Raw genomic sequence first — 24992 nt, forward strand, 5'->3', positions numbered from 1 at the left:
ATTTTAATATTCCCTCCCTCCTTCTGTGTCCTTTGAACACCGTCCCTTGAATACCATTGTGGGGGTGGGGAGTTTGAATGCAGTAAAAAAGATAAAAATCCTATAGAGGGACATATAAGTAGTGTGATCAAAACTGGTGTACTGAGAATACAGACTAGTTGGCAGAAGATAGAGAGACCATGTGACTTTATCATATTCACTGTGTTTACAATTCAAACCACATTTATACAACACATTTTGATCCACCCAAGAAATGTAGACACCTCCTGTGAAATGTTAATGAAGTGTTTTTCCCAATTATTTTCTTATAATAATGGATGTTTCACCTGAGGAAGAATGTTTAATTTTCTTCAGCTGTTGCCCCAGGGAAAATTCAGAGCCAACTCTAATTTCCCACAAAGTATCTCAAGGGTTTATGATTTATCTTATGCTTTCCCCTCGTAGCAACTCTGCAAGGTAATTTCAGCTCAGAGACAATGAAATTCAAGACTGCTCAACACACTTCATGGCTAAGGCAGGATTCTGAGCTCCAGTACACTACCCTAGCTCTCAGCATGCTTTGGAATGGCACCAATGAATTTAGGCCATGCGGTGATCTGGTTATGTGATGATGCGATCCTAGATGCATGGATCTATTGCAGAGATGGGGAACCTGAAGGTGCTGATGGAGTGCAATTCTCATCATCCCTGACCACTCAGGTGGAGGGCCATAGTTTACCCAACACTGATCTATTCACTTTACGTTCTCCTCTGCATTTCACCATCAAAAATGTCCCACGGTAAGAAAGCAAATGCTACAATACTATGAGACCTTGGTTCTCTATGAACCATATGTTCTGTGTAAATAACAACCTGGTAAGATGAACACCACACAACAACCATTTGTTGGTGGATTGCCAGATGTTTGGCAACCTCCCACCCACCCACCTTTCATCCATTTTCTTTTTGTGTGTGCAGACCTGATCTGGATACAAGAAATGTAACTGGGCTATCCCCAACAGGAAAGGGAAAGCTGAAGCAACGCGAAAGACCAAAAGGACAAAGTATAAAATGAAAGCAGGTCAGTGGTGATGTTATAATCACAGAGGAATCGAAATGAAAGCCCCCCAACCTGAGTTTCACCTGCATATTCTTCCAATGAAACGAGCAATATGAACGGAACATGAGGCTACTGTGAAGCAAATCAATTTTGTTTGTCCTTGACATTTTAAAACTGTGTGGTTCCTGAGGAGGGCCACTGTTTTGAAAACAGAAAGCTTTAAAGGTAGGGCACAGAAACAGGAGTCCCCTCCTGCCAGCAGTATGTCGTGTTACAAACAAGCCCGGCTCATAATCCTCAGAAGTATGTGATAGAAAGAAAGGAAGTAACTCTTCTTTCAGAAGTCTCTGTATGGGAATGAGGATGAATTGCTGTTTTTCTTGGATTCTAATTTTTTTTTCTAAATATTAAATTTAGTTTGTCATATATCTGCATTAATATGCATTTCTTTCAATATACACAATTTTGCAACATTTTTTCTCATATGATACATTATGTATGTTCTTTTATTTAATATAGGTATTCTTATGCACATTTCCCCCCAATTGATGCTTTTTTGTACTTTTTAATGCAAAAACTGGAGATATGATAATTTCTAAGGACACCTGCATTTCATTATGCATACAGTGGTACCTCAGGTTGCGGACCCGATCCGTTCCAGGGGGCCGTTTGCACCCCAAAAAGTCCGCAACCCAAGCGGCGCTTTTGCGCATGTGCAAAAGTGCAATAGACTGCTTCTGCGCATGCACGCGCGCGAAACCCTGAAGCAACCCACAGCGGATGCAACACGAGGTATGACTCTACTGTTACCGGTACAAGCACATCAGATTAGAACTGAACTTCATCCTTTACCCTATGTGAACTAAGAAGAAGTGAGGATGCCTGAAGACAAATGAGCTGGCAGTTCTTTCTTTCCTTCCTAATTCCTAGGAACAATTAGCTGCTAAGGAGATAGAAGATAAGCAGAGATTCACAGTGGAGGAGTAGGCTGCTACAATTCCCTCCAGCATTATCTGTCGGCATCCCTGGGATCTCAACAGTCAAAGCCTGATTTAAGCCTGTCTACTTTTGTTATGATAAATGCAAGGTGTTGCACAGTTGTAAGACAGTCCCCTGTATCACAAAACATACATAGACATATATACATATAGGAAAGGGGAGATCACTCAGTCTCTGGCCAATGTCTCTTTTGCATGCTTTCATCCATAAGTCTATTTCTTCCCATTTCCAAACTGATCAGTGGGAGATTATGACATATTGGAGATTCTGCACATTGACCACAGAATGTATACAATTCAGTCAAAATGTGTCCATTCCCCAAGACCTGTTGTAGATGATGCATGTCGACTGGAAAATGTTCACAATTCCTTCTTCACGGGCAGATTACAGATAACAATGCCCTGCTGTTATGCACATTAACTGCTCAACTTGTATCCCCCTTAAGATATATACACACATACAGGTGCACACACACAACTGCTTTGGCTAATTTTCTCTCTAAGGCAATCCTACCATGCCCAAAGCACTGTGGTTTGCACGTTACTGACAACCCCCTGATTTTTGCAGGCTCAGAAAGGCAAGAAAAACGGGAGGCTTGCCATCATAGTGGACTGTTTGGAATGGAAGGAAACAATTTGCCCAGGGCTGCTCTAAGCTTTGCCGAACTGCAGTCATGCACTTTTTTAAAAGGTTTCACTTTTGATGCATCAGCTAACAATGAGAACTGCGGAGAGGTTTTAGATGGGACCTGGGTATGTATTCAAGCATGAGATAAGTCAGAAGAATTTTGCTCCTTGGCTCTACCAAAGAATAGCAATGGGAACAGCATAATCTGCAAAGTTTGGATTTATGGCTGCGGTCACATAGGTAAGGGTCAATTCGAGAACATTGGAAAGGGCAAGCTGAATCCAAATGTCACACACGCTTGATTTACTTAAAGGAAACACATTGTAATTTACACATGCACAAATTGCCTTTTGCTTAGCCGGAGTTACCCAAATGGCAACAGTGACTGGGGGAAAATGTCAAATTTCATTAAGTTCACTGCTTTACTTTTTGCCTCTCCTGTGGATCATCTAATGTTTGTGTGGCAACAGTTTTCTAATAGAGTAGGAAATTTATAACAACATGTGCAATGCAATCTGTGCATACAACTTGAAAGGTTTCCCCTCTTCACTAGCCTCGGTGTGGTACACCTGGGGTGATCCATGCACAAAGACTCATCATTTAGGGCCTAATGACCATGAGGCAGGCAAACACTCTGATATGTACTCAGTGGTGGGGAAAGGCAGGGGCGGTGGGGGCAGCACGCTCCGGGTGCCATCCCTGAAAGGGTGACAAAATCCCCCCTGGGCAGATCACCGCCGCGCCGATAGGGACGTGACGGAACCTACGGCGTCCATAGGGACACGGTGCCGTGGGGCCTTAGCTGGCCTACAGCTGGGGGGGGGAGGCAGCGGGCGGACAGCGGACAGGACGGGCCATCATGGGTGCCACCCACATCACGTCCCCAGGAGAAGCCGCATCCCTATGGGCAGTGCAGCGCGTGCCTATGGGCAGGGCGCCCCGCCCCAGTTGCCTGAGAGGCTTCCTCCGTCGCTGTAAGTGCTACAAGGTGGCTCATTCAAAAGTTGTATAAAACAAAGGGGTGGGGTGGGGTTAAATCAGAGAAGAGGCAATTGGTTGGTGCCAATTCCTTCCTCAGACCTTTTATTTTTCTGTGCTTATAGAATGTCAACACGACCAAGTTTATGTGGTGTAGTGGTTAAGAGTGGTAGACTCATAATCTGGGGAACTGGGTTCGTGTCTCCGCTCCTCCACATGCAGCTGCTGGGTGACCTTGGGCTAGTCACACTTCTTTGAAGTCTCCCAGCCCCACTCACCTCACAGAGTGTTTGTTGCGGGGGAGGAAGGGAAAGGAGAATGTTAGCCGCTTTGAGACTCCTTCAGGTAGTGATAAAGTGGGATATCAAATCAAAACTCCTCTTCTTATTCTAACAGCATATGAGTCAGGTTTTGCATTTACGACCAGTGCTGACTTCCATCTTGTGTATGCTATTTCATACAGAACTCAATTTTGAATCATAGAATTGTAGAGTTGGAAGGGACCCCAAGGGTCATATAGTCTAACCCCCCCCCCCGGCGAGGCAGGATCTCAGCTAAAGCATCCATGGCAGATGGTTATCCAACCTCTGCTTAAAAAACATTCAAGGAAGAAGAATCCACAACCTCTCAAGGGAGACTGTTCTACTGTTGAACAGCTTTTACTGTCAGAAAGTCCCGTCCCCCCATGTTTAGTTGGAATCTCATTTCTTGCAACTTGAAGCCATTGGTTTGAGTCCCACCCTCCAGAGCAGGAGAAAACAAACTTTCTCACCCTTCCACGTGACTGCTCTTGAGATATTTGGATATGGCTATCATGTCTCCTCTTAGTCTCTTCTTTTCCAGGCTAAACATACCCAGCTCCTTCAACCATTCCTCATAAGGTTTGGTTTCCAGACCTTGGTCATCTTGGTTGCCTTCCTCTGCACACCTTCCAGCCTGTCCACATCCTTCTTAAATTGTGGTGCCCAAAATTGGACACAGTATTCCATGCATGGTCTGACCGAGACAGAATAGAGCAAGACTATTACTTCCCTTGATCTGGACACTATACTTCTGTTGATGCAGCCTAGAATAGCATTAGCTTTATTTTGCTGCTGCTGCAAACAAAAAACAGAATCATGCACAGTCCAACAATTGTTGAAAAGACAAATGCACCTGCTACTGGTTAAACTGTGTCAGGTCCTAGGATAATGGTTTTCTGACTGGGAGCCCAGGAGTCCCTCAGTAGCTTACCAAGAGCTCCTTAATAAATAGAACAGCAACAGTAGACAAGCTTCTGTGAAGGACAACTTGTCCACCACTACCAATGATTGACAGATCTGTCTATTTTAGGTCCATAGGTGTCATCATCCACAAATTCTGGCAATCTGCCTGGCACAGGAGGGGGCAGGCTGGGAACCAAGCAATGAAGGAGGACGGGAGATGTGGACATGCTTGAACTGTGGGAGAGTAAAACACCTGCAAGGTGAGACTATGCCCATCTGTCCCAAGGCACACCAAGACAGAGGCTGGCACTGCATGTGTTATTGCTGACTTGCTCCTGTGCCCTAGCACAAGCCCCAAATCATAGAATCATAGAGTTGGAAGAGACCACAAGGGCCATTCAGTCCAACCCCCTGCCAAGCAGGAAACACCATCAAAGCATTCCTGACATATGCCTGTCAAGCCTCTGCTTAAAGACCTCCAAAGAAGGAGACTCCACCACACTCCTTGGTAGCAAATTCCACTGCCGAACAGCTCTTACTGTCAGGAAGTTCTTCCTAATGTTTAGGTGGAATCTTTTTTCTTGTAGTTTGAATCCATTTCTCCGTGTCTGCTTCTCTGGAGCAGCAGAAAGCAATCTTTCTCCCTCCTCTATATGACATCCTTTTATATATTTGAACATGGCTATCATATCACCCCTTAACCTTCTCTTCTCCTGGCTAAACATACCCAGCTCCCTAAGCCGTTCCTCATAAGGCATCATTTCCAGGCCTTTGACCATTTTGGTTGCCCTCTTCTGGACACGTTCCAGCTTGTCTGTATCCTTCTTGAACTGTGGTGCCCAGAACTGGACACAGTACTCCAGGTGAGGTCTGACCAGAGCAGAATACAGTGGTACTATTACTTCCCTTGATCTAGATGCTATAATCCAGGGTTTCTTTGGCTGAAAGTCAAGCAATATTATCTGGAAGTTGATGCAAAAAGGGTTCCCTCAGGGAAGAAAGTTTGAAAACCATATCTGAACAGAGTGTGCAAAAAAGTTCTGGGCTTTCTATAGTGCCTGTTCCACTCCACTGAGCTCCTTTGGTAGGAAAGGTTGCCTAGAAATTTAATAAATTAACAACAGCTGCAGCAGCAATGAAAGAAGAAATTGATTTTAATGTATGAGCAGATTCTTATATGAAGACCACTAAACTTTAAATGAGCGGTGCAAGAATAGGGCTTTTAAAAAAAAGCCTTTATGTTTTCGTGGACTTCTGGAAGGCAAAAGTCTGTGTATCTTTTTAATAATATCATAAACCATCCTGTTCTCCATTTATTTTCCTTTTATGCAAACAATTTCAAACCACTCACTTACATGACATGATATCAGGGCAAACCATAAAATCTTTATTGATCTGGAAATCATTTTTGGAAAAACCATTCTTTACCTGAATTGCTAGCTATTTCCAGTATAAAAGAAAGGAGAATTATGGGTCTTCCATTATTTCAACCAAGAAAAGCTCTTCCCACTATGATTTGCTAGGTTAAGGTGGATTATGATTTGCTAGAACTAGAATGGGGAAAATGGAATTAATTAATGTTCATAGCGATTGTTTTCTTCTTTTTGATCTTTGTCTCTCAATAGGATATTTATCTTTGTGGTGTTAGTGGGTCTTTGAATCCAAATATCCCTATGACATATATTGCATTGCATAAAAGACATTATATAGCTAAATGCTTTCATTTTCTCTCTTTCAACACAAAGAAATAAGGCGATGAAGAAGTTATGGAACAAAAATACTGCAAAACATGAATTAACTTCACTTAATTTTAATGGTTCCACAATGTATCATTTATCTCAGTTAATTATACATCTTCCACTGTTTAAATGTGTAAGTAAATCTTTCTCCTCCTGAAGAAGATGAATCAAAACTGCTATAAATAAGCTGTAGCAGCTCTAGAGTTGATCACAGTATATTTTACAACAGTGGGGTCTATTTTTCCCAGACCTACATAAATTTCCAACCCTTCTAATTGATCACAGAATGCTGCCTTATCCCAACTGTTAAATGGTGGGTTTCTTTCTCACCTTGTCAGATCCAGCTGTGCAGAGATGGGGAACTTGTTGCCCTCCAGTTGCTCCAGAACTAGAGCTTTCATCATCCCTGAACATTGCCCATGCTGGCTGAGGCTTAGGGGAGCTGAAGTCTAATGATATCTGCAGAGCCACAGGTCCCCACTCCCTGTGCTAATGCCTTAGATGCCATGTGTTGTTGTTGTTGTTGTTGTTGTTGTTGTTGTTGTTGTTGTTTAAAAAACACCATGTGAAATAGATGAATGACCTGGCTAGTTCTCATTCCAAATCTAGAAGCGTCCCTGGAAATTTTATTTTTATTTATTTTAATAGTTATTTGAATTTAATGAATTCATTTATTCATTCACCTTCAATTATATTTTAGGATCTAGCTATGCAGATTAAATTTATATATTGCAACAATTCTGCAATATAAGCAACTTCTAACAGTTTCAAGCTCCTAATGATGGAGGAGAGAGAATCTCAATACTTAACTATTCCTCTGTTAGGGTCCAAGTTCCACCCTGGGCATGCCAAAATGAGAGATGGCGTAGTAGAATTTCATCTGGTCTACATTTTTAACTAAACCAACCTAACTCACATCTCCCAGACTAGAGGAGGAATCCTATGGACAAGAAGCTGGCCTAAAGCAAGCTGGTATGCAGTAAGATGGCATAAAAAACACCAGTTCCAATCAGCATGATGCTGTTGCTGCCACTCTGCCTAAGCTAGGCAGAGGGAAAACAAGCCTTTGAAATAACGTTATACACCAGGTTGCAAGTCACACAATGAAAGTGAATGGGCTTAGGGTCCCTCTTAAGTTCCCGCTCTCTGGTGCAGCCATACCATGCCCCCAGAAGGCTACTTTTTTGGTACTTACACCCAGGATTGGCCCGCTCATGAAGTAAGGTGATGCAGTTGCCATGAGTGAATGATGCCCAAGAGGGTGGCAGGGAACCTTTGCCCCCTCCCATATGTTGTTGGGCTCCATTCTCCCATTCTCTGGCCAGTGGTGAGGCATGGTAGGTGTTTGTTGTCCATCAACATTTGGAAAGTGACAGGCTCTCCTTCACTGCTCTAAGCCCTAAGCCAGGCATCCCCAAACTCCGGCCCTCCAGATGTTTTGGACTACAATTCACATCATCCCTGACCACTGGTCCTCTTAGCTAGGGATCATGGGAGTTGTAGGCCAAAACATCTGGAGGGCCGCAGTTTGGGGATGCCTGCCCTAAGCCAAAGGGTACCTTCTCAGTATTTGGAGAGGGAGTAAGGAAGAGTCTGGAAGTAGTCTACAGTCTCGCCATCATGATTAAAGTGCCTTAGCATCCAAAATGGCTTATGATGTAGCTTCTTAAATGACTGCATCAACCTGTCTGATTATTAAGATCATCTTCCGAGCCTTTCTCTGAGTTTCATCAACCATTAGCGGTAAGGTGGATGGAGATGGTGCAGTATCTATTGATTGGTGGATTGATTTGGTTGAATTTCTTACCCTTTATCATAAGTTTCCAGGCTGGATTACAACAACATGAAGTGCAGCATTGAAATCAGTTTAAAAAACCCATTCACAATCAGAAGAATAGGGTGAATCCTAATATATGTGTCTCTCAGATATCAAAGTCACCTGGGTGACTAGGTGCATCTTCAGCCTATAGCAATGCTATTCACCCCCATTTACTAATGAACACCTGGCCAAAGGTAATTTGATTTGGTTATATTGGTTGACTCTGATGAGTTAATTTGTTTTGCAGATCCTGTTTACTCACTTTTCTTCCTGGTGTGCTAGCAAAACCTATGTAATGTAAAAAAAAAAAAAAAACAACAACAACAACAAAAAGCCTTCTTATTAGGAATCACAAGTACCGAGATACCAAAGGACCAGAAAAGACTGCTACTGTACGTGATAACACATGGATACTACTAGCCCAGAGATGAAAGGAAGAAACAACCCCAACTAGAGAAGAATGGCAATCCAAGTTGATGGCCTATGCCGAAATGGCAAAATTAACTGGGAAGCTCAGAAATCAAGAAGACAAGAACTTTTAAAAAGAATGGGGAAAGTTTATGATGTACTTACGAGACCACTGCAAGCAAGTTAAAACATTGGCAGGATATTAACCACACTTGTAAAGTAACAGAAAGAATGGATAATTTAGACGGATTAAAAATTGGATAAATATTGATATGCAGTTGTAAATATTATCATGGAAGGGATGGGGGGGGTGTCAGGAGATTCAGAGTAATCTCGATATTCGGACTTTGAATTGTTGTTCATAATTTTTATTATTTAAAATCAAATTTTTAAAAAAATATTTAAAAAGCAAAACCTATGTAATGAAGGTGGTAGATGCACCTTTTGGGCAGGGAATTCCACAGACAATGTCCTCTCCTAGACTGCCCCTCCCAAGTATCTAAGGGTGGCCCCCAATCTTAACATCCATGGGATGTAAGGTAGGCTTTGGCACCCTGTCTTTCAAACTCCTTCTCTAAAGTAGCTCACCACTTTGAAGATAATTGAAGATATGCCTTTTATATCTATTACTTTCTATGTTACACTGGATCTGGATCTGCTCCCCTGTTGGTTGTGATACTTTATTGCTGATATTGTTGTTTTAACTTATTGTTTTAAGCCACAAGGGTGTTATAATCATAATAAAATAAAAATAAAATGAGAAAATGAATGGAATGATTTCATATGCAGCTATTTAAACTGCATAACAGCTGGATGCAAGGCAGAAATCACACAGGTGCTTTGAATGTAAGTGACTTCCTTGTGGGGGGAGGGAAATGAACTGAGTCGCCACTTAATTGTAGCACATAGTGGTAATACTACAAGCTAATATAAATAGATTGATATTCCTCACCCGTTGTTATTATTATTCTAACCACCACCTCCTGTTATGACTCCTTCCCTTGAGGCATGCCGAAACAACTTAAAATATAACATATATAAAACAGTTAACATATATAAAAATAGTTAAGACAGTTGCATACATAAAACTATTTTTTAATGCTTATGAACAGAGATTATTTTCAATTAGTGCAACCAGCCTGATAAGTTTATCGTCAGTCTTATAAAACTCTTTATAGCTTTCCCTGAAATTCCATGGAAGTTTCACTGACAGAGAAACCTTCATTTTCAATTCCACTGGAGGTTATACTCTGTGGCGACTCAACATTTCTCCTTTCCCCAGAGAGAAAGTTTTAAAACTAGAGCTCTCTCTGATGTGGTGAGATTTCACTTGTTTCATCTGGGCTCTGAGTTGTACAATTTGTTCCCCAGATGAATGAAATGGAAGCGGCACAACCTCCATGTGTGGGCTGTTGTTACATCAAAAATGAAACATGAGTACCAACTTCACTTGACCAAAGAAAGTGGGAGAAAAATCCTCAACTGCTGGAACTCTGAGAGTGAACTCTTAGGGAATGGGAACAGGGTGAGGGAGGGGAAAGTGGAAGAAAAACTGAAAATGACTGGGGGGGCGGAATAAACCTCATTCAGCTCCAAAATTGATTAGGTGGTGGAGCTGTTGAAACAAGCCCACTCGATAGGGGAGTGCACAAGAGGGCAGGATTTGGAACCATCATATTTGGTTCTGATACCAGGACCCTCCCCACTTCAGACAACTTAGGATAAAACCAAGTTCACCTGGAGTCTAAAGCAGAACCTTGCTTTAGAAATTCAATGCAAATACGCAACGTTGTTGCCAATGTCAGAAATACTCCTAGCAGACCCATTGAAATTAACAGACATGATTAGTCTATGTCTATTCATTTAAATGCTTCTGCTCCAAGTGCAATTTACTTGGGTTACAACACACAACTTTTGCTTTAGGGAGTGAAAATAATAATGGATTTGCTTTGCACCTCTAATTTCACAACAGGGCAAAAGCCAGACCCAAGTGCTACACAAGACGCACCCCTTCATATCACACACACACACACACACACACACACACACACACACACACAAACACAAACACACACACACCTTCATCACAGTGCTGCTCTACCCCTAGGAAAGTTTGGGGAAAGAAAAGAAGGATGAGGTATATAGGAAGTCACAGTGAGGTTGTAGGAACCTGCAGGAGATGGGATGCCCCATATTCAGACCTGAAGATACATACTCCTAAAGATGTCATCACTGATGATGTCATACACCGGCCTAGACCTAAGAATAGCTCCTGCTCATGTTCCAAACTACTGAAGTGACAAGCATTCTCCCCTTTGAACACCAACTTGCTTTTCAGCAGAGGGGGCCACCACAAAGGGAAACAGTCAGAAATTCAGGATGGTTGGGCCAATCTCTTAACTGGCCCCTACGAGAAAATACCTGAAGAAACCAGAGATGAGATTAATTTGGGATCTACTGAGAAAAGCAAGCAATAAATTATATTCACACCCCTTTCAGTATGAAAAATCTATGACATACTAGAGAATATAAACCCTCCAGCCCAGATAAATGTAAGTCCTGGTGTAGGCAAAATTTGCCTCTGTCTGCAGAGCTATTCTAGTTCAGCTGCAGCTGTATCAGTTGTTTATGTGGGATCAATTTTATGGGTGAAAACACCTAAAGTTACCCTACTTCCCACTAAAGTGTCTCTTCTGATTAAACCCTCCACAGTTCAGCAAAGCATTCCATGACATGATTGCCGTAGCTCATGCAAATTTTCTCGTTCAGTATTACTTCCTTGCCCCAGTCTGTGTCTCACAATTTCTCTCTCTATTCCCACAAAGGCTGACAGCTATTATTTGGCTTTTGTGACATTCTATGTGATAGAGGTGAAAGGTTTTCAACTTGAGCTGCGTGCAGAAGGGAAGTCGGGGTAGAAGTGTTGGTTTTTTCCGAGGGCAAATGCATTGGCCAAGGAGGAAACCGCTCTATATTCACAGCCACAGAGCTACAAGATTAGAACCCTGGAAGTGTAAAGAAAGAACCCCATGACATCTCTGCTGAACAAAATAAAAATAAAATAGAGAATGAGTGTTTGACATGTGTGTTTGCTAGCACTCTGTTCCCTTTGCACTTGGAAATGTCCGAGTCTATTAAGCCACCGCATCCATTACAAAGCAATATTCAGGGCCTGCTTTAAGCAATTGTCAAAAGCACTGCTGGAGAGAACACTATATGAAACCAGGCATCTGGGAAAATGCAGACCTCTGCCTGAATTCTTTGGAGAGGTCTGATGTTGTACATAACAGTTTTGAAATCTGGTGCTTTGTGGAGAAGCAGGGTAACTATTGGAAAGGTGTTTGTGGGGGGGGGGGGAGGAGAGAGATACACCCAGAAAATGTTGACTCCTTTGGTGTTTCAGAAATACAGGGTGATTCATAATGAAGAATACAGTTTCCAGATGCTGTAAAACAGTAACAGCCAATGACATGGACTACAACTGTGAACTGTGAGATAGATGTACTCATAAAGCTTGTGTTCCACTACTGAGGGAAGTGACATAGGTGATAGTGCATGTGTCACATGACTAGTCAGGCAAAATAGCTGTGCCTGCAGTGGAGAAGGCGTGTTGTGTTCTTGAATTGAGCAGAACGGAATCTGTAACTGTTGTGCAACAGCATTTTCGATCGTGATTCGGAAAACAACCTCCAAGCTGTGACTGTTTCTAAAAAAAAAAACCTTTAAGCATTCCCCTACAATTATGTTACAGGTAGCATAAGATATATTACATTCTTCTTTTTTATAGTGCATTGAAACTGTATACTTCATTATGAATCACCCTGCATATGCTTAATGATAAGCAGATTTAAGGAATCTCCAGTAAGCATTTCAGAGCCAATCTAGAAACAGTTTCACTCACCACAAAACTGAGATTAGCTTCCTTAGCCAGCTGTTTCATTTAAAGAAGACTTGCACAACCTGGTAGCTTCTGAATGTTTTGGGCTCCAGCTCCCATCAGCTCTGGCCAGTGTGGTCAATGGTCTAGTGATGGCCTTGACTCATACAATGTTGCAACAGATAATGCATTGGGGCAGGGGCAAGGCGAATACAATGTCTAGACCAGCTCTCCGCTGGCAAAAATCTGTCTTAATGTTGTGCTATAAATTGACCCATGTGGAACCATGCTCCCATAGCACAAGTCATTTGGAACATTCACCAGAGTGATATAATGAACACAACCATTTTCATCTAGAATGTTACTCATAGGTGATAGAACTTACTCTTGGGAAATCTGGGTGGATTGTCATTGACATCAGTGAGAGTGATGTTCACCGTCGTAGTTCCAGCCAGTCCTCCAAGCTGCCCGCCCATGTCCTTGGCCTGAATGAGAACCTGATATTGCTCTTTGACTTCTCTGTCCATGTTTGGCAAGGCCGTTCTTATAACACCTTTTAAAAGAAACAAAATGAAGTTTCTATGTGAGGTAGCAGAACATTTACGAGACAGAATACTGTACCCACAGCATCATAGCATTGCTTGGCACTGAACAGTGTCCACAGAAAATGAACATTAATTGGATGCATACCACTCTTATGCTAGTAGACTATAAAATAGGAGCTTTTTAAAAAACAAAAACAAAAAAACTATTTAAATTGGGGGAGGGGGGCACCATTAGGTGTGTTTTGTTTGTTTGGTAATAATCAGAAGTACTTTTCAAGGGAGGGCATATAGAAAAGGTAGGGAATCTATGCCAGTGGCAAAACATGGCTCCTCAGCCCTCCCCATACATGACATCAAGTATGGGGCAAGTAAGAGGGGTTCAAAGGAACAAGTGAAAGCTGAAAGTGGACTCCTGAATGTTCCTTTTGCTGTAGCATAGTGCACTCTCAACCACACATCAGCTGATGCATGGTAGCAGCATTCCTTGCTGAAAGAGGAGAAAGCAGTTTCCTCCCCTACCCCATTCATCTGCCCAACAAAATCTCTTTGCCCCTTTCCACCAAAATCTGGGCTTTGCCTACAACTAAGTCAGCCTGGAAATATAATGTCTGGTGAATTCAATCAATACATGCACCAAACCAGTATTTCCCAAACTTGGGGGTCTCCAGCTGTTTTTGGACTACAACCCCCATCATCCCTAGCTAGCAGGACCGGTGGTCAGGGTGATGGGAATTGTAGTCAAAAAACAACAGGAGGCCCAAGTTTGGGAAACACTGCACTAAACAAAAGCAATTAAATAAACAAATCGAACATCAGATCTTCGTTATACACCTTTAGGTGCCAGAGTAGACCCATTGTAATTAATAACCATGACTAACATAGGGCCATTAATTCCAATTAATCTACTCTGAGTATGAGTTAGTGGAATACAAACCATACTGCTGATCATCTGTACACACTAAAATAATTAAATCTAATTGCTCTGATCCATGGGGTCACGAAGAGCCAGTCATGACTAAACAACTAAACAACAACCAATCACTCTGAAGGCACGAGTGGTGTTATTGTTTGTGATCTGACAGCCACTATCAGGCCTTTTAGACTTTAAGAATCACAATGTAGTACACATTTGCAAACGTCATCATCTAGGAATCCCTGTTTCCATTATATGCACATGGCCAGGTTCTTGGAACTATCAATGTATAAAATCATGATTCTTCAAAAGCAGGTGGTGGGATCTGAAGCTGCACCCCAATACTACAGATGTGTGAATGTTCTGTCTCGAGAAAGGGTGAGTACTTCTCCTTTCTATGGCCTCCCACCTGCTGTCCCCCTGGATTCTTGGGCAAGCTTCCCAACAGAAGAACAGAGAAGTAGCTGACTTGTATAGGGAATACAGGGGAAAGCCACCCATGAGATTTTTGGATTCCAGCTAGGGTTCTGCAGGCTTATGGCCAGTTAAAACCTCTGCTTCCATACCAGGAACCCGCTCAAGTTCCTTAGCTAGTGATATAGCAGCTCTGGGCTCAACCAGTTCATCTATCTCTGTCTGTGAGCTTGAGGCAGAGGAGAAGCTTATATAAAGAACAGGAAAGGAAAGCAATCAGTCCCAATGGGGAGTAGTGGAGAAAGGCAAATCACTGGTAAAGCTACCTGGACCACAGAAGGATAATGGCTTTCAGATAGGGCTATTGTGGTTTAAGGAGAAGTAGATTGAATAAGCTCCCGTGCTTTGAGACCACCCATATCCAATGACCATGGCATTTTTTCAGTGTGAAAACCCCCAGCTTCTGAGTTAATATAATTAATGAAGGTGGCACTGAGAACAAAAGCAGAAAGAAGCAGAGCAGGGGATCCTGGGGAAATCTTTGTTGTCATCGTTCATCTCATCCAGAAACTTTATATAACACACGTATAGCCTGGATTTTAACACCTCTGTATTGTCAGCGAGATCTAATTAAAAGAAGAACATTAAAGGAGGTGATTTTTATCCCCTGGAGCCCGAGGAAGGGGGGGAAAACACACACATCCTCATCCTAATTTAAAAAGTAAACTCTCTGATTCACACTTGCGATATCATCTTTTGTTAAAACAGGGTATATTTGACAGAGGACATGACCTCTAGAGCTCCTGCACTGACAGTGTTATGCTGTTTCCACCTCCAGTCATTGATTAGCCAGGAAGCCAGGGTCTTTAATACTCCATCTGACATTCAAGGAGAGGTTTGCAGGGAAAAGAAATTCCATTTGCAGAAAGGGGGAAGGCAGGCAGGCAAGCTCTTTCTTACGTTGCATTCAAGGCACACAATTGGCAGAATTTAGTGCAGAGCATTTTGGTTAAGTCATTGAATTATTAAATACAGAAGCAGGAGTGACATTTCGGAACACAGGGCAAGATATGCAATTAACTGTCATCCTGTCCCAGGAGCATTTCTGGGTCCCTCTACCAGCACATCTAGTGGACTCTGAACAACAGCCTGACATTATTGCTTGTCTCCCATCCTCCAGGCCAGACAAATGCCAAAAGCAAGCAGCTGGGGAAAGGCAGGTTTCCCACTGAACACCAATGTTCATTAAAATCTTGGTTTGTTCCAGATTAATAAACATTTCCTGTATCATCCAAGCAGTACTATACACATGCTCAGAAGATCCTAGCTAAAACTCATGTGCAGAATATAGCTTGCTGGAAATTTGGCTCAGAGTAAGATTAAACCAGATTAATAGGGGGGGGGGAATATCACCATACATTGAGCTTTCATATTATATTAAACCTTTTGTCTATGTTTGGATAGCACAGTAAATTAAGCTTTATCATGATAGGAACGAGCCTGAAGTTCATGCATTCTCCTTTCCATCTCCCATTCCAGTTCTGCCACGAAGATGAACTTAATCTTTTGCTTAATCTTAACTATGGTTTGTTGAAAGAAGTCAGCTTCATAACCGCATACCCTCCAATATTTGTCCAAGGAAATAGGAACATCCTATTCTATAAGAAGAAAAATATTTATACCCCACCCATCTGACTGGGTTGTCACAGCCACTCTGGCTGGCTTCCAACATATTTAAAAACATAATGAAACATTAAAGTTTCCCTATACAGGGCTGCCTTCAGATGGCTCAAGGTTCGGATAACTCCAGACCCTCCAAAATTCCTCCCATGAAAAAAGTGATGTCCTAAGGAAAAGTGGGACATTCTGCGATCAAATCAGAAACTGGAATGGATTCTGTAAATCTGGGACTGTCCGTGGAAAACAGGGACAATTGGAGGGTCTGTAACCCACAGTTTAAAGTGGCTTGTTTCAAACAACCCATGCATAAAGTAACCACAGTGTGTTGGATTGGCATAATATAACCAACTGTGGTTAATCAAAATAAGAAATTAAGGCTCCCAAATGCCTCCTCCCAGCCATGCTGAAGGGGTGGGGTGGGGTGGGGTAGGGTGGCACAGAAGCCTGAGGCTTGCCATTGTTCATTTGCATCACAGTAAACCTTTGTTTAATATGTTGTCCCAATGTAGCATTTGGAGTTGGTCTGCTATATAAGCCACAGTAGAATTCTGAGGTGCATCTCTTTGAGAAGTCAGATTCAAATTGCTGACGCATAAATGTTTAATCAGAAGGTGGGGGGGGGGGTTGTACACAGAAACCTAGCATGTCAGGGTGGTTACCCTCTTCCCGGACATGCTAGTTTTCCATTTCAATGGGTCTTTTATACAGGGAAATATTTAAACTTGTGATTCCAGCCCTTATCTGCTGGAAATGATACAATTCAGCAAGATGTGCACCAATTTTGAAAACAGCTATTATGTTTCAATAAGGTGGCATGGGGATTGTGTTTATTATGTAGCAATCACAATATTTGGGAGGTGGGGGGTGGGGAAGGCATTCACAGGGGAGAAGCGGCATACAGGAGGTCTCCCACCTAACTTGCTATGAAGTTGCTTAGGATTGCAACTGGAGTCAGGGACATCTATAACAAATAGTCAGCTGTTATCTGGTATAAAGCAACCTTAAATGTTTAAGCGATTGGCGAATTGGTGCAATAACTTAGTCGTATAACAGTGGTTGGAAATCAGAATTGCATGGGTGCCATTCTACCTGTGAAATTATTTTTGTGAAGTGGCTCACACAGATGTGTCAATTTAAAACATGGTAACTGCACCCATTTTTTGAACTTTTGTGGGCAGCATTTGAAGAATTATTTATTTATAAATTCTAATGGAAAGTGACCCAGTCCACAATGCTTGGACTAATGAATGGCTCAGAATGCACTCATCCTCCAGATCTCATGTGCTGAATTTTGCAATGCAGTTCTTGGCACAGAAAAGTACCCAAATACATATAAAATAAAAATCTTTAGACATGCATATTTCTGTAAGAAAATACATCCAGAAATATATTTTTGAAAATGCATTTATATGTGTGTTTTCTTTTTTGTGTTAATCACCCAGGATAATGCCAAAACAACAACAACAACAAAAACAGTGAACAGCCTTATGAATTAACACATGGGAAACTGGCATGGACTGTGAAGTGGCTGATCCATCCGTCCCTTACCAAAATCACCTGGAAGCTGTTTTACAAAATTTCCCATATGGAACACTGCCTGTTCATTTCTTTGATAGACCTTTATTTTGATTCAGCAGAGCAATCCTTACATTTGTTGAATTCTGAAAAGGCAATGCTACTTACCTTGTGCTAATGGGAAACAGCTGATGCTTTCCTACAAACAATAATACTGTCACCTTTTCTTCCACTGTAATCGGATAAAGACTGTCCAGGTGGGCATCTAATCAGTTTGATATTTGAAAGTGGGAAGCAATACTATTCTCCCTGGCAAATATGTTCATTACCTGTCTTGGGATCAATGGAGAAATATGGCTGTCCCTGAAGGATGCTGTAAACCACTCTGGCACTGTTTCCATAGGTCGGGTCATCAGCATCGGTTGCCTTGACCTGTAGCACATATGCCCCTAAGAAAAGGTGAAAAGAGGGAGAGAAAAAATAGCTTCATTTAGTACCGTATTGGCCCAAATATAAGCCACACCTGAAAATAAACCACACCTTTAAAATTGGGGGGGGGGAGAGAAATAAGACAATACCCGAATATAAGCCGCTTCCCTAAAATTCTGCAGGCACTCACACCTATTCCATTTTACTGCATGTCTGTTTCAGCAGCGATATCGTAAAAGTCAATTTTTGTACGGTTGCGAATTTAAGCAGCACTTTAACTTTTTCACAGTCGGAATTTAGAAAAAAAAAACATGCGGTTTATATTCGAGCCAATGCGGTAAAATAGTTTCACTCCTGTGGATCTAGTTTTTTGGATGAAGTGATCAAAACAAGCTTAAATACAAAAGGGTCAAAGCAGATCAATGAGCACAAGAACACCCCTGTTGGATCAGACTGAGGACGCATTTAGTACAGCATCCCTTTCTCACATTGGCCAGCCAGATGGTATGGGAAGCCTGCAGGCAGGACCTACGTGTAAACAGCACTCTCCCAGCAACTGGCATTCAGAGGCACATCCCCTCTGATCATGGAGGCAGCAGGTAGTCTACATGAGCAGTAGACATCATTATCTTATCCTCTATTAGCGCTTCCCTCATTTCCTTTGTAAAAGCTGCAGAATGCCTGGTTACTGATAGATGCTGGGAGTGCAAACTATTTGAGTCAACGACTGTGTTGTCTTAGGGTTAAATGCTAAAACTTACATGCTGGCAGTGGGCGGGGCAGGAATGAAAGGTGGGTGGGGCACCTCTTTTGTCTCTCTGCAAACCCCTCCCCTCCATGGTGTTTCCCATCTTACCACTTGAATGAAAGACCAAGGTAGCCCTAGGGCAGGCACAGGCAAACTCCAGCCCTCCAGATGTTCGGGATTACAATTCCCATCATCCCTGACCACTGGGGATGATGGGAATTGTAGTCCCAAACATCTGGAGGGCCGGAGTTTGCCTATGCCTGCCCTAGGGCCACAAATTGTTCCACTGGCTTAAGGGCTTGGTGTTGTGTAGGTAGAGGCAGTTAAGGGGTGCTCCTGAGATCGACCAAGCCCACCTTCCCCTAAGGCTCACTCATCTTGCCACACTACAACTTCCTACAATATACACCTTCAACCTTTCAACTGGGTATGAGTAGATACTCTGGAGGAGACATCTATTGACAACTGAATACATTTTCCCAACTGCACTTGGCCAAGCCAAGGTTGGGGTGACAGAAAGGAACTGACTCAGAGTGGTCTATTCAGAACATCATAGAGTTAACAGGTGGGGGAATAACCTGCCATTCTATACATCTTTAAGGAACTTCAGGTGGGATGCAACAAGTGGCATTCGTGTTCTGTAATGATGTACATTTCTGATATTCACTAGTTGTGCCAGAGTATAAAATCTGGCCATTCCGCATTAACTTTCCTCTTAAAACTGCAGGGTGTTCTTCTTCTTATTCATATGGTTGCTCTAAAAATGTAACACTTGCAATGGTAATATTGCCAAATATAGCAGGCTGTCACCCCAAAAAGGAACAGCCTGTCCTTATTTCTGTATTCCAGCAAAATCAATCAACATCCATCCACCTTGCTGCCTTGCCCTCAACTTCTGTGCTTTTTCCCCCCCTTGAAGAACTGCAAAGGAGATTTAAGGATTCGGTATATTGCAATTCAGATCAGGAAGGCCTTAGATGCAGACTGCATTTTCCTGACCTGTCATTGGCAAAGCCTTATGACCGTGAAAGTATATGGAGCATCTGTAAAGAGAGATGCTGACATTGCCTGTCTTTTAGGGGAGGGGAAAATTACCAATTATGTGCTGTAAAGATAAACTCCTGAAGTTGATTCCTCCATAAGTAATATGAGAAAGAAATATTTGACCTAGAGAAGAGCTTTTTTCTAACTTGCTACATTTGTGTCTGGGCTGCCCCTGATAACAGGATGAGTTTGCTGGCTCCATCAATATCTCAGCTGTTAGAAAGAGCATTCCCATCTCCTGCTATACATTCCTGAAAATGTATATATCTTCTCTTTTCCAACTGTCTGAAGTAACATTCTTCACATAAGCAGTCCGGCCAATTTTTTAAATGAATAATAGCAAGTCAGGATTTTATTTATACATGTGCTCTACATGTCAGAGAGGTGTATACACACACACACACACACACACACACACACACAATGGCAAGAAAATGTATTTGTGTTTTGTGCAGGCCCATCTAGTACCAGAAATGATATTTGCAAGCATGAAAAATTAGATGTATTTTTGAAAATCTCAATTCCAAGTTATGAATGAGGGGTTTTAAAAGTGAAAAGTAAACATGTTTCCTGATTGCAAAATAAAAATGCTTTAAGTTATACCGGTGTGAGGGACAGAAGTTATAGACAGCCGCCTCCCATCTTATCCAGAAGCTCTTCCCCAAGCGCAAGTGGGAGCGGGGAGGGGGATGTCTCTAGTGAGGAATCAGGAAGTAGGAGCCAGGGCTCGGGCAAGGTAGCTGAGCCAAGGCGCGGCTTGAGAACGGAAGGGGGAAGCAGGGAAGCCGCAGGAAGAAGACCGATCCCAGTGACCCCGGAATTGCGCAGGAAACGTCGTGGGCAGAGATTCAGTATCCCCAGGCAACTTTGCTGGAGGAAAACGCGGGAATCTCCATTCGGAGGTTCTGCACCCGACTGACAACATGTACATAGCACTGTTTCAGCACTGTAAATAGACTGCACTAAATAAAAGGATAATATGCAGAGCTGTGAGGAGTCGTTACTCTAGAGTAGCCACCAGCACCACTGTGACAACCGGTATTATGTTTCTCAATTGTTTTTATTTTCAAACATGAAATCTCATAACTGTTAAATGTTAAATACCAATAACCATCTCATGTTCCTGCTAGAATTCTCCCCCCCGCCACATTATCATTGTCAAATCCTAACTAGTGTTAAAAATGAATGCATGCCAACCATCAATTATGACAAACCATCTATGCTATTTACCAATGGCATTTGCCATATGCCAACTTTTAAAACCATTTCAAGCTATTTTCTGGGAAACCTTGGTTCGGCAGAAGTTTATCAAGGGATTATTCAAGAAGAACAGCTAAACAACATCAGTTGCATCCAACAACTGATCTTCCTCTGCAATGCACAGACAATATTCAGAAAATCCAAAATTAGGTGAAGATGCAGCTCACCAGCAGAGCTCCATGCATGCAAAAGGTCCCAATCCCTGACATCTTGGTGTAGGGCTGGGGAAGAATCTGGTTAAAGGCCTTAGAGAGCCTCTGCCGGTCAGCAGAGATACTGAGTTGGATGGACTCATGGCTTATGACAGTTTCATCCTACACTTTCTAATATTCAGCATCCAAATCCAAAAAGGGATAATTTTCTCTTTTTAAATCTCTGACTAGCATCAATTCATTTCCTAATATTATAAGAGCAACATTATTTTATATATATCACTCATCCAGCCTTGGTTTAAGAGACATTTCATCACGATATGGCATAGGAACACTTTGAACAAATTTAAATGACAAAGAGAACCTGCTTCTAATCTGGCATAACACTGATTGGTACCATGAATCAGATATCAAAATCCTCTTATAGTGCAGTCCTAACTACACCTAAAGATAAAGGTAAAGGGACCCCTGACCGTTAGGTCCAGTCACAGACGACTCTGGGGTTGCGGCACTCATCTCGCTCTATAGGCCGAGGAAGCCGGCATTTGTTCACAGACAGCTTCCAGGTCATGTGGCCAGCATGACTAAGCCGCATCTGACAAAACTAGAGCAGCACACGGAAACGCCATTTACCTTCCCGCTGGAGCAGTACCTATTTATCTACTTGCACTTTGATGTACTTTTGAACTGCTAGGTTGGCAGGAGCTGGGACCAAGCAATGGGAGCTCACCCTGTCGTGGGGATTCGAACCGCCGACCTTCCGATCGGCAAGCCCTAGGTAAATCTCATATGCATCTCACATACATACATACCATGCATCATACAGTTTGGAGGATAGAAGGCAACCACAGGTAAAAAATAAAGTAAAATTGCATGCTACATCCCTGTCCTAGATAGTGAGAAGGGTAAATCAAGACATAATTGCTTTCTAGGAGTCGTCTCATGACTTTTCTGCCAGAGATACTACTCTATAATAGCTCCATTGCATTACAAATCATTAAGATTTATTTCTTCCTTTTCATGGGTGGTAGAGGGTTTTTTTTGGGGGGGGGACCCAAAATCTCCCTCCCAAGACTTTTTTTTTCTAAAAAAATTAACTTTTTATACAGTTCTGCCATGCTCAAGAAACTTAACTTTTTGGAAAAAGATGAAAAATCACAAGCGAACCTAAAAATGATCCCATATAGGAACCTGCTGCCACACTTTGCAGTCAATGTGCATGGTTTTTCTCAATTGCAAATAAGGTTTTTACAATATTTATAAATTTAGTATTTATAAATAATCCACACCGGGGTGGGTTTTTTTAATTAAAAAATGCAGATTATGGTTATCTGGAAGTTTAGACAGTCTTCTGGCTTACCTAATGTTTATCATGTTTGCATGACTAAAGGAAATGCATTAGTTCAAAATAGCAGCTAATAGGCTGTACCCAAAATGCATGTTAAAAAGACTTGTAGGGACAGAACAATTACCCCAAAAATATTGTAGCAGGAAGAAGCACACAACCTCATCAGCAAGTATATAAGTGCACAAGGGTTTGGATAACAGTGGAAGTTTTCTGACGGTGTTTGCTCAGCTTGCATTTTCAAATCCATGCTGTCAGTTTGCGTGACTGAAGAGGGGGCAGGAATGAAAAGGCTTCAAGATGAAAAACACACACACACAAAGACAGCTTCTAGTTGGACTCTTACTGATGTAAAGGAATAGCTGATTGAACATTAGTGTGGGAAGAAGTGCTGAAGCTCCCTGCCTATTATTAGGTGCCTCCATTGTTCTACCCCACAGGTGTGGGAACCTCTGGCCCATGGGTCAAATTTGGTCCACTAGGCTTCCCATTTGGTTTACTTGGTCATTTCCCCCCAAAACCACACCCACCTCCCCCACACTTGACATCATACATGACATGAGGTGGAGCAGGTAGAAGATGCAGTTTGATGCCTGTTGGATATTTGCTGGGCAGTAATTTTGGGGTTCCTAGTTTACTGCCATGGCACATGGGTAGCGCTGTGGTCTAAACCACTGAGCCTAGGGCTTGCCATTCAGAAGGTTGGGGTTCAAATCCTAATGTCAGGGTGAGCTCCCATTGCTCACTTACAGCTCCTACCAACCTAGCAGTTCAAAAGCACGTCAAAGTGCAAATAGATAAATAGGTACTGCTCCAGCGGGAAGCTAAACGGTGTTTCCATGCGCTGCTCTGGTTTCACCAGAAGCGGCTTAGTCATGCTGTCCACATGACCCGGAAAAACTGTCTGCGGACAAATGTTGGCTCCCTCGGCCAGTAAGGCGAGATGAGCACAGTAACCCCAGAGTCATTCATGACTAGACTTAACTGGGAGGGGTCCTTTACCTTTAGTTTACCGCCACTTAAGATGGAACAGTACAAAAAAGAGAAGCTCTGTCCAAACCCTTCCAAAGTAGATCTCTGATTTTAATACATGCCACATAAACAGCATCATCATTTGGCCTTCGGTGAAAAACAGTTTGATGAGCCTCTTCTCAATTCTCCTCCCTCCATCTCCAAAATGCAGCATCAGCTTCAAAATATCTGAAAAAGCTCCTCAGCAGAATGCCACAGAGGGGTGGAAGGGCTGTCACACTTAGTTTGAAGGGTGGGAACAGAAATAGACGGATGCCCAGCATTTGAACATTAATGCAGCTCGACAACCGTAATGTCACTCAGAACATGCAGCACTCATGGCCATCAGCCCCTGCCTTTCAAAATCGGTAGCATCACCCAAAAAACAGGCAGAACAAGAGGACAGCCATGTGAAACATTTTCAAAGCCAATTTGCATACCGACTGATGCTTGCTCCTGGGTGGCTGTGTTGCCTTCAGAAAGCCAGGTGTGTGATAAAGAGACCTACGCATAGCATGACAAATGGCCTCCCAGAAATTGGACACGACACGAGAGCTCAAGGAGAAGCTTGCCATAAAACCACGATCGCCACTCTAATATGCAAAGTTTCCGACATGCTGCACTTCTCATAGATTAGCACTGTGCACGACAAAAAGAATTGCAAGTCTCAGCAGTAGCTCGGAGCAGGTCAGAAGGAAACAGAGGTGTAAAGTAAATGGGATTTGTTTCTGAACAAGCCACACAAAGCAAGAAAAGTGACACCTCTAATTGCTCTAATTGACTAGTGGCCGATGTGAGAATGCTGTGCTATCTGATACACAAAACACTTTCTAATAAGAGTTGCTACAGAAATTGAGCCTAAAGAGGTAGTTTGAAGCAAATCTGGAGTGGCTGGGTGCTAAATACCTAAAAAATTGCAAGTGCTAAATACCTGAGGAATTCTGCGGACTCTAACTGAATTGCAAACAAGGAGAAATAAGACAGAAACAAGGAAGCTTCTCCCCATGAAAACAACAGAAGAATTTCAGAGCCCCAAAACTAAAAGCCCCAAGTAAGTTGCCCCACGTAAGTTCAAGGGCCAGTGACATTTCTCACTGAAGTTTTAAACCTCTCTGTGTTTTTTTTATTATCTTTTTACATTGTATTTTTTTACTAGCTTCTTACTGCAATTTGGAGAAGGGATTTTTAAGATCTAGCTCCGTGGTTGTTAATCTATTCTGGTAACAAAAAGGCCCCTGAGAATTA

The 24992-nt window shown here is 42.3% G+C and overlaps 1 protein-coding gene across 1 annotated transcript in view; it reads right to left on the reverse strand.

Moving 5' to 3' along the window:
- CDH12 (cadherin 12) overlaps positions 1–24992 on the reverse strand; it is a 432344-nt gene that overhangs the window by 45317 nt on the left and 362035 nt on the right. The window contains exons 5-6 of the mRNA XM_035126166.3: positions 18088–18207; positions 13077–13244 (exon numbers count right to left, since the gene is read on the reverse strand). Of these exons, the coding sequence (XP_034982057.3) occupies positions 13077–13244; positions 18088–18207 (288 nt within the window). The remainder of the gene's footprint in view (positions 1–13076; positions 13245–18087; positions 18208–24992) is intronic.

The sequence above is a fragment of the Zootoca vivipara genome, chromosome 8 (assembly GCF_965207765.1).
Source record: "Zootoca vivipara chromosome 8, rZooViv2.hap1.1, whole genome shotgun sequence".
Lineage (NCBI taxonomy): Eukaryota > Metazoa > Chordata > Lepidosauria > Squamata > Lacertidae > Zootoca > Zootoca vivipara.